The sequence below is a fragment of the Arabidopsis lyrata genome (genome assembly GCF_000004255.2).
Source record: "Arabidopsis lyrata subsp. lyrata unplaced genomic scaffold ARALYscaffold_1, whole genome shotgun sequence".
Taxonomy (NCBI): domain Eukaryota; kingdom Viridiplantae; phylum Streptophyta; class Magnoliopsida; order Brassicales; family Brassicaceae; genus Arabidopsis; species Arabidopsis lyrata.
In genome coordinates, this window is record NW_003302555.1 from 12,732,232 (window position 1) to 12,749,995 (window position 17,764).

Below are 17,764 nucleotides of genomic sequence, written 5' to 3' on the forward strand. Positions count from 1 at the left end.
CAAGAATTATTAAGTTTTCTAAAAACTAAAATTGTTAATTTTATTTTATTTTTAAATTAATATTTTTTTTTTCCTAAGAACTACAAGTGAAGAGCCTACCATTAAAGACACATAAAAACAAAAAACAAAAATACAATCTCTTAACTCTAAACTTTACAATTTTAATACTAAATTATTGTTAAGAGCCAATCTTAAGAGTCTACCAATAATGTTGCTCTAAAAACACGAACAAGATTCTTGTAATTAGGTTAAACTCCGTAGAGTATTCTATTGATGAGGTAATTTTTCTATAGCTACAAGAGGAGTAGCATCTAAATTATGTATGTTCATATTTTGACATTATCATAAATAAGAAAATATTTTATATTCCTATATTCTAAGAATAATATTAATTTCTATAATTGTTTTATTATGTCGGGTAGCACCAGACAGTAATTTTGTTGCCAGAAAGAACGATATATCAAACATCTTTTTTTTTTTGTCGTCTAGATTTATTATTAATTGCAAATTATGAGAACTGTTATATAGACGATTCTACAACTGACAATTCCTTCCGACCCTTACTAGATTCACGACAGACTACACTTCCTTCTTCGTAATCTTGATGAATACCTTCAATGATCCACAACCTGGCGACACTTCCTTCTCTGCGTAGAATCCTGGCGAACGGCTATAATTGTACATCGCTGGAGATCTCTTGCACACTTGCCTCCATTAATCTGCAAATTTGTTAATAAATCGCAATACCTGGGACTCGAACCCCAGACCTTTTGGTGTAGAAGCATTAATCAACCCTTGGTCAACCAATGGGCCAAGGAGGCTTCCACATATATCAAACATCTTTTTAGAATAAAATGTTTAATGATTATTCTTAAATAATACCAATTATATGGTTGTACGGCTTATTTTTTTTCTCCATATTTGCATAAATCGTGTTTACTAATAACTTTGAATTTTTTTCGTTTTGAGAAGTTCGACTTTTGGATTTTTTTAAATTCAGAAAATATAAAACACTTTATATAAATTGAATCTATATATGTCATACCAAAAAAAAAAATCAAATCTATATATACTAAAATGAGGAAGGTTTTGTGTTATTGTAATTAGCTTTTTTTTCTAATCTCTCCTCTGTATCTCTACGTATATCTGTACATTACTCATATAATAAGCAATTCTTTCTAAAATTTAATTATAATTTTTAGATTTTTTCGTAGAATGAATTGATTTATTAGATGAGAAATATATATATATATATATATATATATATATATATTATATTTTTGCAGTCACTTTGGTGAAGGGTGGGTAAAAATGCTTCCGGGTTATTTGGATATCCGATCCGTTTCAAAAAATTATTCACAAAAAAATTTGTTGGGTCGGGTTATATTTAACTCAACTCATACACTGGATATTCCATATTTAATAATTTAGATATTTAGAAGATTTGATTAAGATTTATAACTATGATTCTCCTATCATCTTTGTTTGATTTGTTTTAACTGTTTTGAATCATCATATAATACATAAAGTAACATATACTGTGATTCGAAATTTTAAAAACAGACATATATTATCCAATTGACGAAAATGTGTGTTCAACGTTCTACATCGATTAAAATATTTAGACAATGATTCAGAATCATATCATAAATAAGAACATTAATAAAATAAATGAGTTTTTTGGCTGGACGGGTTTGGCGGGATGGGTTTTTGAATCAACAATAATAAAAAAATTAAAATATCCTTAATCCGCCGTTTCAATACGGATTAAATCATTATTTTTTTTAATACCACAAATATTAGACATATTAAATTAGTCTCATTTAGAAAAGATTGTATAAAACTAAAAATTGTCCCGTGGTATAAAGTTACTTAATAAAAATATTTACAAAAATTTTAAAGTATCATTAACATGCCGCTTTAATATATATTAAATCTTTAGTTTATTAAAATATAAATGTCTTAGAGAAATGATTTGATTTGTATACTTTTTTATATAATAAATAATCATTAAATTTTAAAATAAAAACAAATTGCGGGACGAGTTAAGAAATTACGGAACGGGTTATATTTCGGAAAGAATTTATATTGCGGACGAATTTGAATTAATATTTATATACCATTTTAATACGGGTTAAATCTTCAGTTTATTAATAATTGTCTCATGGACTCGTGATATACCCTTACTTAATAACAATTGTAAACTATAATATAAATAAATATGTTATAAGGAGATATAATTTACAAAATATTTTTATACTAACTTTAAAATTAAATCATCCCGCGGTGTACCGCGTGTTAAAATCTAGTATATATAATTATATATCTAATGATAAACAAGAGAGATAGGGAAAATCTAATTACAATGACACCCTTAACACATTAATTTATATCTTCTATAACTGGTATAAAAAAAAAGTTAGTTTGAATAATAAAAATTATAATTGAAACAAATATCATATGCGAGCTCAAATAGATTTAGAGAAAGTAAGGTATATAAAGAAAGATATATTTAGTGTTTACAAAAGCTGGAAACTGTCCATCACTTAAAGATGTGATTTTTGTCTGATTATCCCATATCTAAGAGTCAATGCGGTATATTTTCTTATATATTTTCTCTACTTTTAAAAATATCTTTCTCTTATATTCTTCCTCTTAGTTAGTAGATACGCCCAAAATTAACTACTGGCTAAATTGATGTGTAATCTTTAAGCTTCCCCGTAAGATATATATTCTTTCGTAATTGTGATGAAATAATTAATTACTTATGACCAACAAAAAGTAGGTCAATATTGTATGACATATATAAGTACTAATTAACAAGTTGGAAGATTTGTTTCTTTTTTTTTGCCTCGTTTGTAATCCACATGAAAACTTTTCTTGTATGTCAATTTCCCATATTTAGTTTTTCTTTTCTTTTTGTACAAATTCAACATCTATCTGTTCGCTGCATTTTTCTTAGACCTTTAAAAATAGAAATTACGTAATTACTTTTCTTAAGTTCTTACGTTTGACCAAATCTTTCTGTTCCCTTTTTTGTTTTTCAAATTAGATATTTTACCAATTAAGGAGACCAAAATAGTTTTACCATCTAGACGATTCACAAATCACAACCGTGGGCAAAAGGTGGATTAGTAAAATTAAGAAGACCAAAATAAAGTAATCTTTTTTATTAACAAAAAAAATAATGTAAACTTTTTTATTAAGAATATTTTTCTTAATATACTATTACAAGTGATAAGTACAACAAAGACAAATCACTTATGCCTTACCAATAATGTAATAAATATTTAAATTATATATTTATGCAATTTTTTTTTAATTTCCTCCAATATCATTGAAGAAAGCACACAACATTTTATTTTTTAAGCACAACTTTTCAAAGAGAAAATCACGGAAATAAATTTGGATTCATGATCTCTCTATATATCCAGGTGGTTTAAAATCATAAAACAAGAATGATAGAGATCTTAAGAAAGCTAAAAACATGGAGTTTGAAAATTCCTAAAATCCCCAGAACTTTTCTCACTACGCCAGAAGAGCCGATTTTGTCTCAGATTTACTTTCCTTTAATCTCTCCTATTTTTAATGACTATTATTTCTTTCTCCTTTTGCAACATATTTTTCTCCACCACCTTTTTTTCCTTCACCATTATAAATTGCTCTCCATCATTTCTCTTTTGTATATTCATAAACTAGAGAGACCAAGAGGCATAAAACACACTAAGTGATAGAGAGAACACATCAAAATGTGTAGTAAAACGAGTAGTGTAAGTTATGGAAACAGAGAAGATGATGATGATGATGATTACTCTGTCTTGTGTCCGAAGAAACAGAAACATAATAATGGAGGAAGAAAAAGAGTCCCTCGTAGAGGACCTGGTGTTGCTGAACTCGAGAAGATCCGTCTCGGAGAACAACACATCTCCACGGCCGCACCATTTTCTCGTCCTCACCCTCCTCCCCTGGAGAAGTCTCCAACATTCACTGATAGAACCGGTCTGGTTTACCCGTTTTCGTCTTATTTCACTGCTCGATCTTTCCCTAGTGATTTGATTCCTCCGGCTCCAGTGTTTCAGAGGAAACATGATTCGTCTCTTCACTACTTCCCTCCGGTAAATAGACAAAAAAAAAATATATATATATATATATATATTCAAAGATGAAAATTTTACATTTTATGTGATACTGATTTTGTGTTTACAGATGAATCTACCAAATCAAGGATCTGGAGGATTTTATCAGTTTATAGATCCTCCTTCAAGCCAAACATCTTGTCTTGACAATGTCACTCAATTTCTAGATGAAGAAAAGGTAATGTTTTGAGTTTATTCCTTAAGAAACAAAATCAAGTAATCAATTTGAGTTTAATTTTTACTAATCTATTTTGATCTTTGACAGATCTCGGCTGCGAAAAGGCCATGGCATCTTATGGCAGATACCGCGAAATGTAGTGTTGGACCGACTATAACTAGCTCAAGGTCTGTTTTTAGGGTTAATCAGTTTCTTGAGGTATAATATATGTATAGAAAATCTAAGTTCAAATTAAATTTCTTTGTTTGACATTTTTTTTTTTTGGAATTGTGTTTCAGAGATGCTAAACAAATCAGATCACTAGACCTAAGATTGAAAAGTCATATTCAAGATTCAGGAACCACAATTAGGAATCCAATCACTATTGATTCTCCTTCTTCAGCCACTGTTCCTACAACGATTTTTCCTAATTGTCCACTCGATTTCCCGCGCTTTTTACAGGTAACGCAGTTTCTATATGTTTCTATCAGTTTCAAATCCATTTCCATCTTCCTAAAATTTTAAGTTTGGACAGAGAGAAGAGGATGATCATGAAATCATACAACGAAAGAGCGTTACAAATTTTCCCTTAAACAGAAAACCATTCTACAGCTTCTTGCCCTCAAATGACCAGAGTATTCGCGACCAAGATCGATCCCTAAGCTTGAGAACAGAGAGATATGACACAGTCCCTGATCACGGCATTGATCTTCGCCTTAAGTTATAATAAAATTATTTTCTAAGCAATTTTCAAAACTTTGAGTCTTTACTCCATGAGTTTGTAGTTTCGGATAAATATGTAACAAAAGATATGCCAAAGACTTGGATTAGTTTTGTTTTATTCAACAAAAAAAAAAAAAAATGATGCGAGTGAAAGGTATTTCGCATTCAAGATTAATAATCAAAAGACTATATATAATTGGAGACAATACTTAACTTCAAAGATAAAAACATTATTTTACAATCTCCGAATGTTTTACACCAAGATCATATAAACATAACACATGAAAAAAAGTATTGAAACTTGTAAAAGAATTGGTAAGGTTTTCATTGAGTTTCTCATTTCATATATCTAGACTTAAGAAATGGAGAAGAGAGACAAAGTAGAGAGCAATGGCCAACACACATGTCCAAAAAGGGGTAAGTCGATCTCACGTAAGCCGGTATGCCTATTAAAAAGCCAACAATCACAACAATTAATGAGAACTTCTGTAGATAATAGTCAATCCTCTCGCGTATACAATCACCAATATACTTGAAATTCCAAGCAGATTATCCATCGTAACATCACTGTAGATCTACAAAAAAAAAAAACATTTACATTTTGAGTTTTGCGTTTCTATATCGAGTTTAAGTAATGGAGTTTGAGTAAAAATAACCTCAGAAAATGTATCAAAATGTGATTCTGTCCTTGTATTTCTTGCGACAGAAGTGAGCGGACAAAACGTTCTTTAAGTTTCCAACCAATGAGATCACTGCAAAGACGACATAGAAGGAAGGAACTCCAGCTGATACCGACAATAACCCGATGTTCTTTATGAGGTCTTGCAAGAAACATGACAATCATGATTCTTACAATTTAATGTTCTCTTTGAGAAAAACTTAACAAAAAGGCTATTAGATATATACAGTATACCACATTACCGGTTTCCTTTATCCGGTTATGTTAGATTAATTATACGGTTTAGTCTCATTATGATTTGTATATAAACTCACTTTGTACAACATTCATTGATGAATGAGAAAGCCTTTATTTAGTATGTCTTCCTAATATGGTATCAGAGCCCAGGCCCAATTTCGATTGTGGACCACCCGTGGATGTCCAGTCCCACAAACTTCACGCTTCAGATGTCCAGTCCTGAGCGTGAGGGGGGGGGGTGTATTAGAATATTGTCCCACATCGGTTGGGTTTGTGATTCATGGGCAATATATATGTGTTGTAGCAATCCTCCTCCCTTGAGCTAGCTTTTGGGTGTTGAGTTAGGTCCATTACTAATAAAGGCTTTCTTTTGGTTGTTCCACCTTCAAAACTCCAAAATCCTCCTGCAATTGATTTACACTAATCAGAAGAAAACCTAAATGGAATATTTTATTTACTTACAAAAAATTCTCACCACTTTGACACTCAGTGTTATCAAAGCTGAATTTGTATTGTTTCAACCATTTAGCAATTCCTAGTTCGAATTCACTCTCGCCTATTTCACGTGTCTATATCGAAATACTAAAGCAATGTAGTAGCAAGCTCATGTGCATTACACTTCATTACAATTCACTCTAGCGGATTTATCTTAACGGGCTTACAGGGCTTTTCTGCGGAATTGAGCCTTTTTCTTAAAAACAAACGGAGGACCCCTAGGCCCTAGCGGATTTAGATCCGGGTCGTTACATCAAGACTTAGAAACTCGTAGCTGGATCCGTCTTGGACTCCATCGGAGACCAAGGTTGAGTTTTCTCAGAAAAAGAACTTAGAATACGACAACTCACAATAATACCAGAGGTTAAAGCTAAAGAGAGAAAGGACAGAAACAGAGCAAGACGTGCCATGGAAGTAAACTTGAAACAAAGTTTTTAGTCAGCAGTTTTGTCGTATTCGTCTCTTCTTACTCGAATATATTATACACACTAACACACATAAACTAACAAAATAACTACTGTATCAACTTTTTAAGTTTTTACATAATAGAATAAAGAAAGACTTGAGTTGAGATCAAGTCATCAAAGATCAGTATTTAAATCATTCAAAAAAAAAAAAAGATCAGTATTTAACGAAAGTCTATGTTTTCGACAATTATTGTTAAAACTTCAGAACGTGAGTTACACCTCTCTACTTATGATTTGTTGAAACCTATTGACTTTTGAACTTGTTTTAGAGTTATTACACCTCTCAAATTATGATTTGTTTAAACCTATTGACTTTTGAACTTGTTTTAAGTAATTACTAGTGTTTTTAGTTAAAGCACTAGACCCTTACTTGCGTGCAAATAAGAGGAATCAATCTCACTTTTTGTCAAAACAAAGTTTGAGAGGAATCAATCTCACTTTTTGTCAAAACAAAGTTGCACAAAAGGGACGAAAACGCACTAAACCCTTACTTGCGTGCAAAGCAATCGATGTGTACTGTATTAGCATTTCATTGAATTATATGGAAATCAAGTTTGACGCTTGAAGCGTTTTCTTTTTACTATCACACAGAGCTTATATATTTTTTTATCTGTTAAGTTTTTTGAGATTCCTTAATGAGGGGAGTGTCAAGAGTGAAGTTGTCAAGCATTTGCACAATATCCACTTTTACGAGATAATTCATATTATTTCATAACCTCAAAGATATTGAGACTTTATATCTATATTACTGGACATTCAACACCAAACAGCTTGTAAAACATACACCACAGACGAAATTTATGAAAATACATAGTGGATCAATATATATGAGAGAAACTAGGAAATCTTGAGCAAAAAGAAGAACTCTTGGGACAGTTTCACTGATTATTCGTTAAAGGTAAAAGTGTTTCCCTTGTCTAGAGACATGAAATGGAAATATACTACGACAAGAGAGATGAAGTAGAGAGCAAAGGCCAAGACACATATCCAAAATGGATAAGTCGATCTCACATAGGCCGGTACGCCTATTAAGAGAACAACGATCACAATAATGAGAACTTCTGTTGTGTAATCCCAAATTAATTCTCTTGCGTACACAATTGCCAATATAATTGAAACTCCCATCAGATTGTTCATTGTAACATCTTTGTAGATCTACACAAAAAGCAAAAAAAAAAGAAGAAGAAGAATTTAGTTTTTGATCAGTATCGATACTGATTTAATGGAGTTTCAAGAAAACTAACTAACCTCAGAAAATGCGTCAGATGTGATTCTTGCTTTGTCTTTCTTGCGACAGAAGTGAGCTGACAAGGTGCTCTTTAGGTTTCTTGCCAAAGGAATGGCTACAAAGACAACATAGAAGGAAGGAACTCCAGCTGATTCCGACAAAAGCTGGATGTTCATCATGAAAGGTCTTGCAAGATAGAGGACAATTAGAATCCCTAAAGTGACTTCCAAGGCAGCTCTCAAGGTTTTCCATGAGAGCAGCTTAGTAACAAGACTTTCCTTTGGCTTTTCTATCTTCAATATTGGATTCTCCTCCTGCAAGTATAATCAACATCTTTTTGATATTTCTTAATCTAATCAAACAGGTAAAAAAGGAATTGAGAAGATTGTTATGCACTTACAGCTTGGTCCTCACTTGGTGGCACGGTGCTATCGAAGCTGAATTTGTACTGATTCAGCCATTTTTTAATCCCAATTTTGAATTCAGCTTCATTTATCTCACCATCTCCATCCCTGTCGAAATCGGCAACCAATGTAGTGACAAGCTTATCTATGTGACACTTGACTCTCCCTAACATCCCAAACTCCACCGTAAGATCTTTCAACTCTGAAACTTGGATCTTTCCATCTTTGTTTACATCGATTCTGTCAGACAACCTGTATAATTAATAATAACCAGTAATCAAGAACACAGAAGCAGCAGAACAATTAGTGCTTAGTTTGCAATAAAATGGATTATTAAAAAACCTTTTCAAGCTCTCTTCATTTAGTTGTCCATCTCTTATAAGGCTTTTGGGGGAAAAAATCTGTAAATGCTTATGAAATTCTGACATGAGCTCAAACCTCGCGAGATCTAAGCTCTTCTCTTGGTCGGCTCTATCAAAATACTGCGAGTTTTTGACAAAGAGAAAACCTAAAGATTACCACACAAAAGATACGAATAATATTGAACCTTAACTTCATTTTTTGAGGGCAGGCTCATACCGAATAAAAAAAGTAGACAAAAGTTGCAGAAGCAGAGATTATGAGTGTGATCAAAACGATTATGTCATTCGAAGATTGTGAATCAGATATCTCTGAAAATGAGACCAATATGAAGGGTAGTATAGTCAAGAGCATAATCCCTGCCGCTTTCTTGTTCGTAGGATCTGCTTCTACGCTAGCTTTTGCAGGAAAAAAAATGAATTAGGCTCGTACATAGTTAAAATTCTCGAAAGAAACAGAAATCTTCTAAGAGTTTTAAACATACCGAAAACGTAATTTAATAGATTTTTCCAGTAAACTTGTGTTCTTGGGCAATTTACGTCCTGTATCAAATTATAATCAAACTCACTTGACGATTCATAAACTCAAAGAAGAAGAAGACAACTTACTGAATTTTCTCCAGATTCTATGGGCTGTTCTGGTTTAGAACCAGACAAGCCAAAGAGAATACAAGCTCCCCATTGCATTGTCAAAGCAAAGACAGAGTATCCCACAGTAACTCCAATGATATTACCCACCCTCGAGCTTGCCATTTCGCGGCTTCCCACCAGTCCAGTCGCTGAGATCGATCAAACCCAAAAAAAGAGCTTAATTAATATTTCTCTTTTAATACAACATATAGATTCAGAAAGCAAAAGAAGATCGAGATGAATTCTTACAGAGAATAAGCGCGATTCTTGGAAACATCGTAAGGAGAGGGAAGATGATTCCGCCATAAAAACCCACCTCGAAGATGAGAAAGAGGTTAGACCTTCCTTTAGTCAAGAAGTATTCACCGATTATCAAGAGGCAACCAAACGAGAAAACTTGGAACACATATCCTCCAACATTGTCTGCACATGGAAGAAACCCGTAGACATGTATGCATTGATTCTTGGTAATGCTGCCATTTCGCGGATCAAGACTCAGAAACTCGTAGCTGGACCCGTCTTGAACTCCATCGGAGATCAAGATCGAGTTTTTCTCAGATAAAGAACTTAAAACGCGACAGTTCACACCAGAGATCAAAACTATCAGAGAGAGAAACGACAGAAACAGAGAAAGACGTGCCATGGAAGTAAACTTGAAACAGAGTTTTTAATGAGCAGTTTTGTTGTATTTGTCTCTTCTTACTCCAACATATATATACACACAGAAACCAACCGAAACCTAATCTTACTATAGCAATTTCTTACTGTTTAGCTTTTACGTAATAGAATAAAGAAAGACACGTAATAGAATAAAGAAAGACTCTCTTGAGTTGATCAAATCTTGAGTAACTAAACAAAGACTTTGTTTTTCTAAAATTATGGTTAAATGTTAGAACGTGGGTTACACCTCTCTAATTATGATTGGCAGGGTCACCGGGGTAGATTATAGATAGATTTGTTTAGGACTATTGACTTTTGAATTCTGTATTAAATAAGAACTAGTGTGCTTAGGTTAAGGTGTGGAATCTCCAGCACATCACCTTAACCCCAAATATGAGATAGGAACTGACATTATTTTTTGTCAAAACAGAGTTGTACAATAGAGACCAAAACGCTTATTCAAAGCCCTTACTTGCGTGAAAAGCAGCTGATGTCATTCTTTTTTTTTGTCAAGACTCAAGAGCTTATATTATTAGAAAGGCTCATGGAGCCAATGCGGGAGGATGTTTACATAAGCAGCTGATGTCTACTATTAACATTTCGTTATAATATCTGGAAAATTAATTTTTAGCGTGGAGTGTTTGACGATTGATCATGTATACACTTGTATAGTAAAACCTCTACATATAAATTATTATTTGATAAACTAATAATTACTAAAATTTATTATTTTATATGATCACTATATGTAAATATATGGTCCCACCAATATCATAAATTAATAATTATATAAGTATATATATATATATATATATTATTTATATGTAAGAAAATTTAGTGAAATATGACTCTAGTCTCTAAATTGTTTGCATCTCTTAAATTTGCATTAAGTTTTAGTAGAATTTATTTCTAATATTTTTATTACATTGAAATTTTTTTGTGCTGTTTTCTAAACATAATAATTACTCCTTATGTTTTACTTGGAAGTGGTTATAAAAAGATACTAGATTTTAACCCGCGGTACACCGCGGGATGATTTATTTTTAAAGTTAGTATAAAAGTATTTTATAAATTGTATCTCCTTATAAATATTTATTTATATTAGAGTTTACAATTGTTATTAAGTAACGGTATACCACGAGTCCACGAGACAATTGTTAATAAACTGAGGATTTAACCCGTATTAAAGCGGCATGTTAATGATATTTATAAATATTGATTCAAATTCGTCCGCGATATAAACCCGTTCCAAAATATAACCCGTTCCATAATTTCTTAACCCGTCCCGTGATTTGTTTTTATTTTAAAATTTAATAATTATTTATTATATATAAAAGTTTACAAATCATAACATTCTCTAAGATATTTATATTTTAATACACTGAAGATTTAATCTGTATTAAAGCGTCATGTTAATGATATTTTAAAATTTTATAAATATTGATTCAAACTCGTTCACCATATAACTTTGTTCCGAAATATAACCCGTCCTGTAAAAAAAATTAAGGATTTAATCCGTATTGAAGCGGTGGATTAATGATATTTTAATCTTTTTATTATTGTTGATTCAAAAACTCGTCCCGCCAAACCTGTCTGGCCAAAAAACTCATTTATTTTATTAATGTTGATCTTATTTACGATATGATTCTGAATCATTGTCTAAATATTTTAATCGATGTAGAACGTTGAACGCACATTTTCGTCAATTGGATAATATATGTCCGTTTTTTAAATTTCGAATCACAGTATATGTAGAAAAAAAATTGATTTTTTGTTAACTTTATGTATTATATGATGATTCAAAACAGTTACAAACAAAGATGATAGGAGAATCATAATTCTAAATCTTAATCAAATCTTCTAAATATATAAATTATTAAATATAGAATATCTGGTGTATGAGTTGGGTTAAATATAATCCGACCCAACAAACTTTTTATGAGCAAAATTTGTAAACGGGTCGGATATCAAGATAACCCGGAAACATTTTTATCCACCCGTCACCAAAATGACTGCAAAAATACTAGTATAGATTGATTATAATGAAAATAAGTTATTTTCTAAAAGGAAATTTTTTGAAATATTACAAAATTAGTCAAATCTCTATAGTAGTTTCCTTACTTAGTGTCAATATTGAACCATTTTCACAATTTCTGCAAACTTTCATAGATATTCATAAAACCAAAAGATTTAAACTTCATATCAAGCTCTGGATGCTTAACATCAAAGAGCTGATATACATAAAATGTACACGCAACTTTCAAAATACATAGCGGATAGAAATGGTAATAACTATATGAAATCTTGGAGAAGAAAAATCATTTAGAAATATTCTCTGATTATTCTAGCCTATAGACTTGGAATGAAGATAGATCAGGACAAGAGAGAAGAAGTAGAGAGCAAAGGCCAAGACACATATCCAAAATGGATAAGTCGATCTCACATAGGCCGGTACACCTATTATGAGACCAACGATCACAATAATGAGAACTTCTGTTGAGTAATCCCAAGTCAATCCTCTAATGTACACAATCGCCAATATAATTGTTGTCCCCAACAGATTATTCAATGTAACATCTCTGTATATCTACAAAAAAAAAAAAAAAAAACCACAAAACTCATTCACTTTTGAGCTCTGATAAAGCCATGAGGTAATATCGATACCGAGTTAATTAAACTAACCTCAGAAAAAGTGTCAGATGTGATTCTCGCTTTGTCTTTCTTGCGACAGAAGTGAGCAGACAAAGCGTTCTTTAGGTTTCTTGCCAAAGGGATCACTGCAAAGACAACATAGAAGGAAGGAATTCCAGCTGATACCGACAAAAGTTCGATATTCATCATGAAAGGCATTGCAAGAAAGCTGACAATTGTAATCCCTATAGTGACTTCTATGACAGCTTTCAAGGTTCTCTTTGTAAGCAACTTAGTAAAAAGACATCCCCTTAGTTGTTCCACCTTCAAAACTCCATCATCCTCCTGCAATTATTGAAACTTTCTCCATTTCTTAATCTGATGAAACATGTAAAAAATGAATTGATGAGAAGATTGTTATGCACTTACAGCTCTGTCCTCTCTTGGTGACTCGGTGCTATCGAAGCCGAATTTGTACTGTTTCAGCCATTTTTCGATACCAATCGTGAATTCAGTCTCATCTATCTCACCATCTCTATTACTGTCGAAATCTGCAAGCAATGAAGTGGCAAGCTCATTTATATCACACTTCACTCTCCCTAACACCCCAAAGTCCACCGTCAGATCTTTTAACTCTGAAACTTGGATCTTTCCGTCTTTGTTGACATCGAATTTTTTGAACAAACTGCGTAAAAATAACCAGTAAGAATACAGAAACAGAATAAAATTAGACAAATGTTTCTTAAATTAGAACATCAAAGGGAAAAATTGTATAAAAGACCTTTTCAAGCTCTCTCGACTTAGTTGTCCATTTCTTATAAGACTTTGAGGCGAAAAATTCTGCAAGTGCTTATGAACTTCTGACATGAGCTCAAACCTCGCGTGTTCTAGGCTCTTCACTTGGTCCGCTTTATCAAAATACTGCGGGTTTGACAAAAAAAATTAAAGATTAGGCACAAAAAATATGAATCTTGAAGCTTTATATCAATTTTTTGGAGTTGCATCATTACCAAATAAACAAAGTAGAGAACAGTTGCAGAACCAGAGAATATGAGTGTGATCAAAACCATATTGTCATCCCAAGATTTTGAGTGAAATGTCTCTGAAAATGTGACCAAGACGAAAGGCAATAAAGTTAGGAGCATAATCCCTGCCGCTTTCTTGTTCTTAGGATCTGCTTTTACGCTAGCTCCTGCATAGAAGAAACCACACAAAGGACAAATTAGTCTCGCGCAAAAGATTGTCGAAAAATCAAGAATGAGAAATCAGTAGGAGATTTAAACATACCAGCAAGGTTCTTCAGTAGATTGCTCATCTTAACTTGTCGTCTTGGACTCGTTGTGTCCTGTATCAAATTATAAAAATCACTTCATGATTCTTTACACTCAAAAGAGAAGAAGAAGAAGAAGAAAAAGATCTTACAGAAGTTAAGGAGTGATCTTCTCTCACACCAGACAAGCCAAAGACAACACAAGCTCCCCATTGCATTGTCAAAGCAAAGACAGAGTATCCCACGGTAACTGCAACGTTATTACCCACCATCGAGTTTGCGATATCGCTGCTTCCTATCAGTCCAGTCGCTGAGATTAAAACCCAAATTAATGGTAAGACATTTTGTACTACTCAAATTATGTCTAGGTAATTTCTTCAAAAGAAGAGATGACTTACATAGAATAAGGGCGATTCTTGGGAACATTGTAAGGAGAGGGAAGATGATTCCACCAAAGAAACCGACCTCGAAGATGACAAAGAGCTTAGACCTTCCTTTAGACAAAAAGTATTCACCGATTATCAATAGACAACAAAAGGAGAAAACTTGGAAGACATATCCTCCAATATTATCTGCACAGGGAAGAAACCCGTAGACATGAACACAAGCACTCTTGGAGATGCGATTTGGCGGATCAAGACTGAGAAACTCGTTGCTGGCTCTGTCTTGGATTCCGTCGGAGACCAAGACCGAGTTGTTATACTCAGACACAGAACTTAAAACACGACAATTCACAGCCGAGACTAAAGCTAGAGAAAGAAAAGACAGAAACAGAGTAAGACTTGCCATGGAAGTAAACTTGAAACAGTGTCTTTAGTGAGAGTAGATTGGTCAGATCCTTCTCTTCTTACGCCGCACATATATACACACTGACACACACATTAAATTAAGCAATGTAACATGTTATTTGGAAGGGTTTTACGTAATAGAATAAAGAAAGACTAACGTTTATGAAATTGATGAAGCTGAGGTTAATATTAAAAAACTTAAATTTCACAATTATTGAGTGATTTAAAAAACGGAAATGGTACACCTCTATTATTGTGACAAGCTACTAACGTATAGTAGAATAAAGAAATATTTGTTGAGGTTTGTAAAATTATAAAATTGATGAAGCTGAGTCTGTTTTTTAGAAGTACGTGAAACGACACCTCTTTAATTATGAATCTATGATTAGCAGTTGATTATTATATTGACTTTTAAATCATTTGAACATGTGAATCAATAATCTTCATTATACAACTTTAAACGTCAATGTAGACACCGGCCAGTTTTGTTTTATCAGAGTGATGGAACTAGAAAAATACAACTTGTATATTTGTTTAGTAGCTAGAACAAGGACTTACTAGAGTTACTTGCGTAGTAAAGACAACTGTGTATTCGATGTTCAAAGATTTTATTTTCTCTGTACATTTTTCCATTGAAATCCATTAAAGACAATGATTGAAGGAATATGATGCAAAGCAATACACTCGGAAACAAAAGAGAATTTCACTCTGAGTCTCAGGAATAGCGGTGTGCGATGAGGATAACAGGGATTGTATAAAAGCTGAAGGCTACAAGGCTTGCCCATAAGGGTTAAGTGGAAGTAATAGAGGCCGGTAAACCGACAATAAGCCCTAAGAACACAACTATGAGAACTTCTGTTGAGCAATTGCATGTCAATCCTTTCGCGTACACAATCGCTAAGATTGAAACAATGGTGATGTGTACCTGTGAAAATGTGAGAGATGCTGCTTCTTGCTTTTCTCTTTTGGCACAGAAGTGAAGAGACAAAGCGTTCTTCAGGTTTCTAGCCAATGGAATCACTGCGAAAGCGACATAGAAAGAAGGGATTCCAGCTGAGGCAGACAAGAGCGAGATGTTCATCATGAAAGGCTTTGCAAGAAACACAACAATTAAGATTCCTGCAATGACTTTGATTGTAGCTATCAACGTATAACCAACACTTTTCTTCTGCTCTTCCACCTTCAGACTCGGAGCAACAGCTGCCGCCTACACAGCATTTTCAGTATCTTGAAAGTTAATAACCGAAAACCCGTAAGAGTAATGGAACAAAATGAATGTTCTTCTTTTGTAAACTTACAGCGCAAGTTACCAAACCGGCCTTTCGTTCTTTCAGCCATTTAGTGATTCCCTTAGCGAATTCATCCTCGTTTACCATACCATCGTTATCTTTATCAAACTCTTTTAGCACGGTTTTCGCAAGAGCATTCATGTCGCACTTCAGTTTCCCAAGTTTTCCAAACTCTAAAGTAAATTCATTTAGTTCAGAGATTTCCATCTTCCCATCGTTATCATTATCGAATTTATCGAACAAACTGCAGTTTAATTAAATCAGTTAGTTCTCTCTTAAAAAAAAAAGCAAGAAACAGAACAAAACAATCAATCAATGGTTTACTTTTTCAAGCTTTCCCTAGTGAGTTGTCCATCTTGCAGAATGCGTTCAAGCGAATATCTCTGCAACTTCTTTTTAACTTCGGACATGAGCTCAAACCTCGCTTTATCCAAGCTATTCTTTTGTCCACTTGTATCTACAAGCAGCAGAGATTCACAAAATTTCAAAGATTAGACACAAAAACTTGAGCTTATGTAAAGCTATAGAGTTATGCACATATGTATACCGAAAGAGTCAAGAGCAAAAGAGTTGCGGAAGTAGAAACTATCAGCGTCAGTAGAACAATAATGTGTCTCCAAGATCGCGAATCGAATAGCTCTGAAAGTTGCACAATGAGAAAAGGAATTAATGTGAGAAGCATGATCCGTGCGCCTTTCTTGGTTCTTGAATCTGTTTCCACACTTGTTTCTGCAGATTGAAAAATAATCCGAAGAAGGTCGTAAATCTGCAGAAACTACAAACAGATTCACCATCATGTTATGTACTCACCAAAAAGTCTCGTTAATAGCCCTGGCCTTGGCTTCGTTGGATTCTGTATGAAGTTGTTACACATCAGTTTCATCAGATCATTCAAAATTGTTTACTAAGTTTTGGAACTTTTAACAAATTTATAATCTCTACCTCTTCTTTTTGAACCAGTTGATCACAACCAGTATCAAAAACTCCCGTGGTCCCGAAAATGATACAAGCACCCCATTGAATTGTTAGAGCAAAGACCGATGATCCAACCGTTGCTCCAACGAAATCAACAATCATTGACTGAGCAACTTCCGGCCTTGTAGATAGTCCAGTAACTAAAAAGCAAATCCAATATCCAAGTAAGAAACTTCGATATACAAACTAAAGATCCAAGAATTTTGAAAAAAGCTTATAGAGTGAGACTCAAGCATAAGGGCAACTATAGGGAAGATTTTAAGAAGAGGGAAGATGATACCGCCATATAAACCAACCTCAAAGATATCTAAGAGTTCTGCTCTTCCTTGGGACAAGAAATAATCGCCGACAATCAACAAAGACCCGAAGGAGAAGACTTGGAATGCATAGCCAATGACATTTTCTGCACAGGGAAGGAATCCGTATAGGTGTACACAAGCTTCTCTGGTAAGAGTCACGTTAATCTTGGGAGGTTCAAGACTGAGAAACTGTAGTTGATTGTTGAAACCATCAGTGATCATCAATATCGGGTTGTTCTCTGACAGTTTGGGGTCGAGAACACGACAGTTCAGACTAAGAATAGAGGCTAGAAATAGAGAAGTCGGGAACAGAACAAGTTGTGCCATTGGAAGAGAG

At 33.4% G+C, this 17,764-nt stretch overlaps 5 protein-coding genes across 5 annotated transcripts; 1 reads left to right on the top strand and 4 right to left on the bottom strand.

Moving 5' to 3' along the window:
* The first annotated feature begins 3,354 nt into the window (after positions 1-3,354).
* Positions 3,355-5,123, top strand: LOC9326849 (protein SPEAR4). Its single transcript, XM_002890741.2, has 5 exons — positions 3,355-4,115; positions 4,207-4,314; positions 4,402-4,481; positions 4,593-4,755; positions 4,829-5,123. Exons 1-5 carry the CDS (start codon positions 3,750-3,752, stop codon positions 5,018-5,020), a joined length of 909 nt encoding a protein of 302 aa, XP_002890787.1. The 5' UTR covers positions 3,355-3,749; the 3' UTR covers positions 5,021-5,123.
* A 1,272-nt stretch (positions 5,124-6,395) lies between these two features.
* Positions 6,396-10,896, bottom strand: LOC110224655 (sodium/calcium exchanger NCL1-like). The gene is made up of 8 exons (XM_021011133.1): positions 9,765-10,896; positions 9,495-9,664; positions 9,371-9,428; positions 9,106-9,284; positions 8,869-9,008; positions 8,523-8,778; positions 8,143-8,436; positions 6,396-8,049 (listed from the first exon to the last, which is right to left on the bottom strand). Exons 1-8 carry the CDS (start codon positions 10,156-10,158, stop codon positions 7,780-7,782), a joined length of 1,761 nt encoding a protein of 586 aa, XP_020866792.1. The 5' UTR covers positions 10,159-10,896; the 3' UTR covers positions 6,396-7,779.
* Positions 10,897-12,519: 1,623 nt separating this feature from the next.
* Positions 12,520-15,048, bottom strand: LOC9326850 (sodium/calcium exchanger NCL). Its single transcript, XM_021014806.1, has 8 exons — positions 14,475-15,048; positions 14,229-14,386; positions 14,094-14,151; positions 13,817-13,998; positions 13,588-13,727; positions 13,236-13,491; positions 12,858-13,151; positions 12,520-12,762 (listed from the first exon to the last, which is right to left on the bottom strand). Exons 1-8 carry the CDS (start codon positions 14,863-14,865, stop codon positions 12,520-12,522), a joined length of 1,722 nt encoding a protein of 573 aa, XP_020870465.1. The 5' UTR covers positions 14,866-15,048.
* Positions 15,049-15,198: 150 nt separating this feature from the next.
* LOC9329605 (sodium/calcium exchanger NCL) lies at positions 15,199-16,603 on the bottom strand. Its single transcript, XM_021011648.1, has 3 exons — positions 16,478-16,603; positions 16,163-16,397; positions 15,199-16,071 (listed from the first exon to the last, which is right to left on the bottom strand). Exons 1-3 carry the CDS (start codon positions 16,561-16,563, stop codon positions 15,655-15,657), a joined length of 738 nt encoding a protein of 245 aa, XP_020867307.1. The 5' UTR covers positions 16,564-16,603; the 3' UTR covers positions 15,199-15,654.
* On the bottom strand, positions 16,596-17,761 carry LOC110224134 (sodium/calcium exchanger NCL1-like). The gene is made up of 4 exons (XM_021011647.1): positions 17,409-17,761; positions 17,096-17,268; positions 16,964-17,006; positions 16,596-16,882 (listed from the first exon to the last, which is right to left on the bottom strand). The coding sequence occupies exons 1-4, from the start codon at positions 17,752-17,754 to the stop codon at positions 16,683-16,685; spliced, it is 762 nt and encodes a 253-aa protein (XP_020867306.1). The 5' UTR covers positions 17,755-17,761; the 3' UTR covers positions 16,596-16,682.
* Between the last annotated feature and the right edge of the window lie 3 nt (positions 17,762-17,764).

Coding starts and splice junctions, on each gene's coding strand:
- LOC9326849 (XM_002890741.2), top strand. CDS start 3,750: ATGTGTAGTAAAACGAGTAGTGTAAGTTATGGAAACAGAGAAGATGAT. Junction 4,116..4,206: donor CTCTTCACTACTTCCCTCCG/GTAAATAGACAA, acceptor TTGTGTTTACAG/ATGAATCTACCAAATCAAGG. Junction 4,756..4,828: donor ATTTCCCGCGCTTTTTACAG/GTAACGCAGTTT, acceptor AAGTTTGGACAG/AGAGAAGAGGATGATCATGA.
- LOC110224655 (XM_021011133.1), bottom strand. CDS start 10,158: ATGGCACGTCTTTCTCTGTTTCTGTCGTTTCTCTCTCTGATAGTTTTG. Junction 8,437..8,522: donor CACCAAGTGAGGACCAAGCT/GTAAGTGCATAA, acceptor TTATACTTGCAG/GAGGAGAATCCAATATTGAA. Junction 8,050..8,142: donor CATCTGACGCATTTTCTGAG/GTTAGTTAGTTT, acceptor CTTTTTGTGTAG/ATCTACAAAGATGTTACAAT.
- LOC9326850 (XM_021014806.1), bottom strand. CDS start 14,865: ATGGCAAGTCTTACTCTGTTTCTGTCTTTTCTTTCTCTAGCTTTAGTC. Junction 13,492..13,587: donor AGTCGAGAGAGCTTGAAAAG/GTCTTTTATACA, acceptor ATTTTTACGCAG/TTTGTTCAAAAAATTCGATG. Junction 13,152..13,235: donor CACCAAGAGAGGACAGAGCT/GTAAGTGCATAA, acceptor CAATAATTGCAG/GAGGATGATGGAGTTTTGAA.
- LOC9329605 (XM_021011648.1), bottom strand. CDS start 16,563: ATGTCCGAAGTTAAAAAGAAGTTGCAGAGATATTCGCTTGAACGCATT. Junction 16,398..16,477: donor ACTAGGGAAAGCTTGAAAAA/GTAAACCATTGA, acceptor ATTAAACTGCAG/TTTGTTCGATAAATTCGATA. Junction 16,072..16,162: donor CCGGTTTGGTAACTTGCGCT/GTAAGTTTACAA, acceptor AATGCTGTGTAG/GCGGCAGCTGTTGCTCCGAG.
- LOC110224134 (XM_021011647.1), bottom strand. CDS start 17,754: ATGGCACAACTTGTTCTGTTCCCGACTTCTCTATTTCTAGCCTCTATT. Junction 17,269..17,408: donor TGAGGTTGGTTTATATGGCG/GTATCATCTTCC, acceptor TTTGCTTTTTAG/TTACTGGACTATCTACAAGG. Junction 17,007..17,095: donor AACTGGTTCAAAAAGAAGAG/GTAGAGATTATA, acceptor AACTTCATACAG/AATCCAACGAAGCCAAGGCC.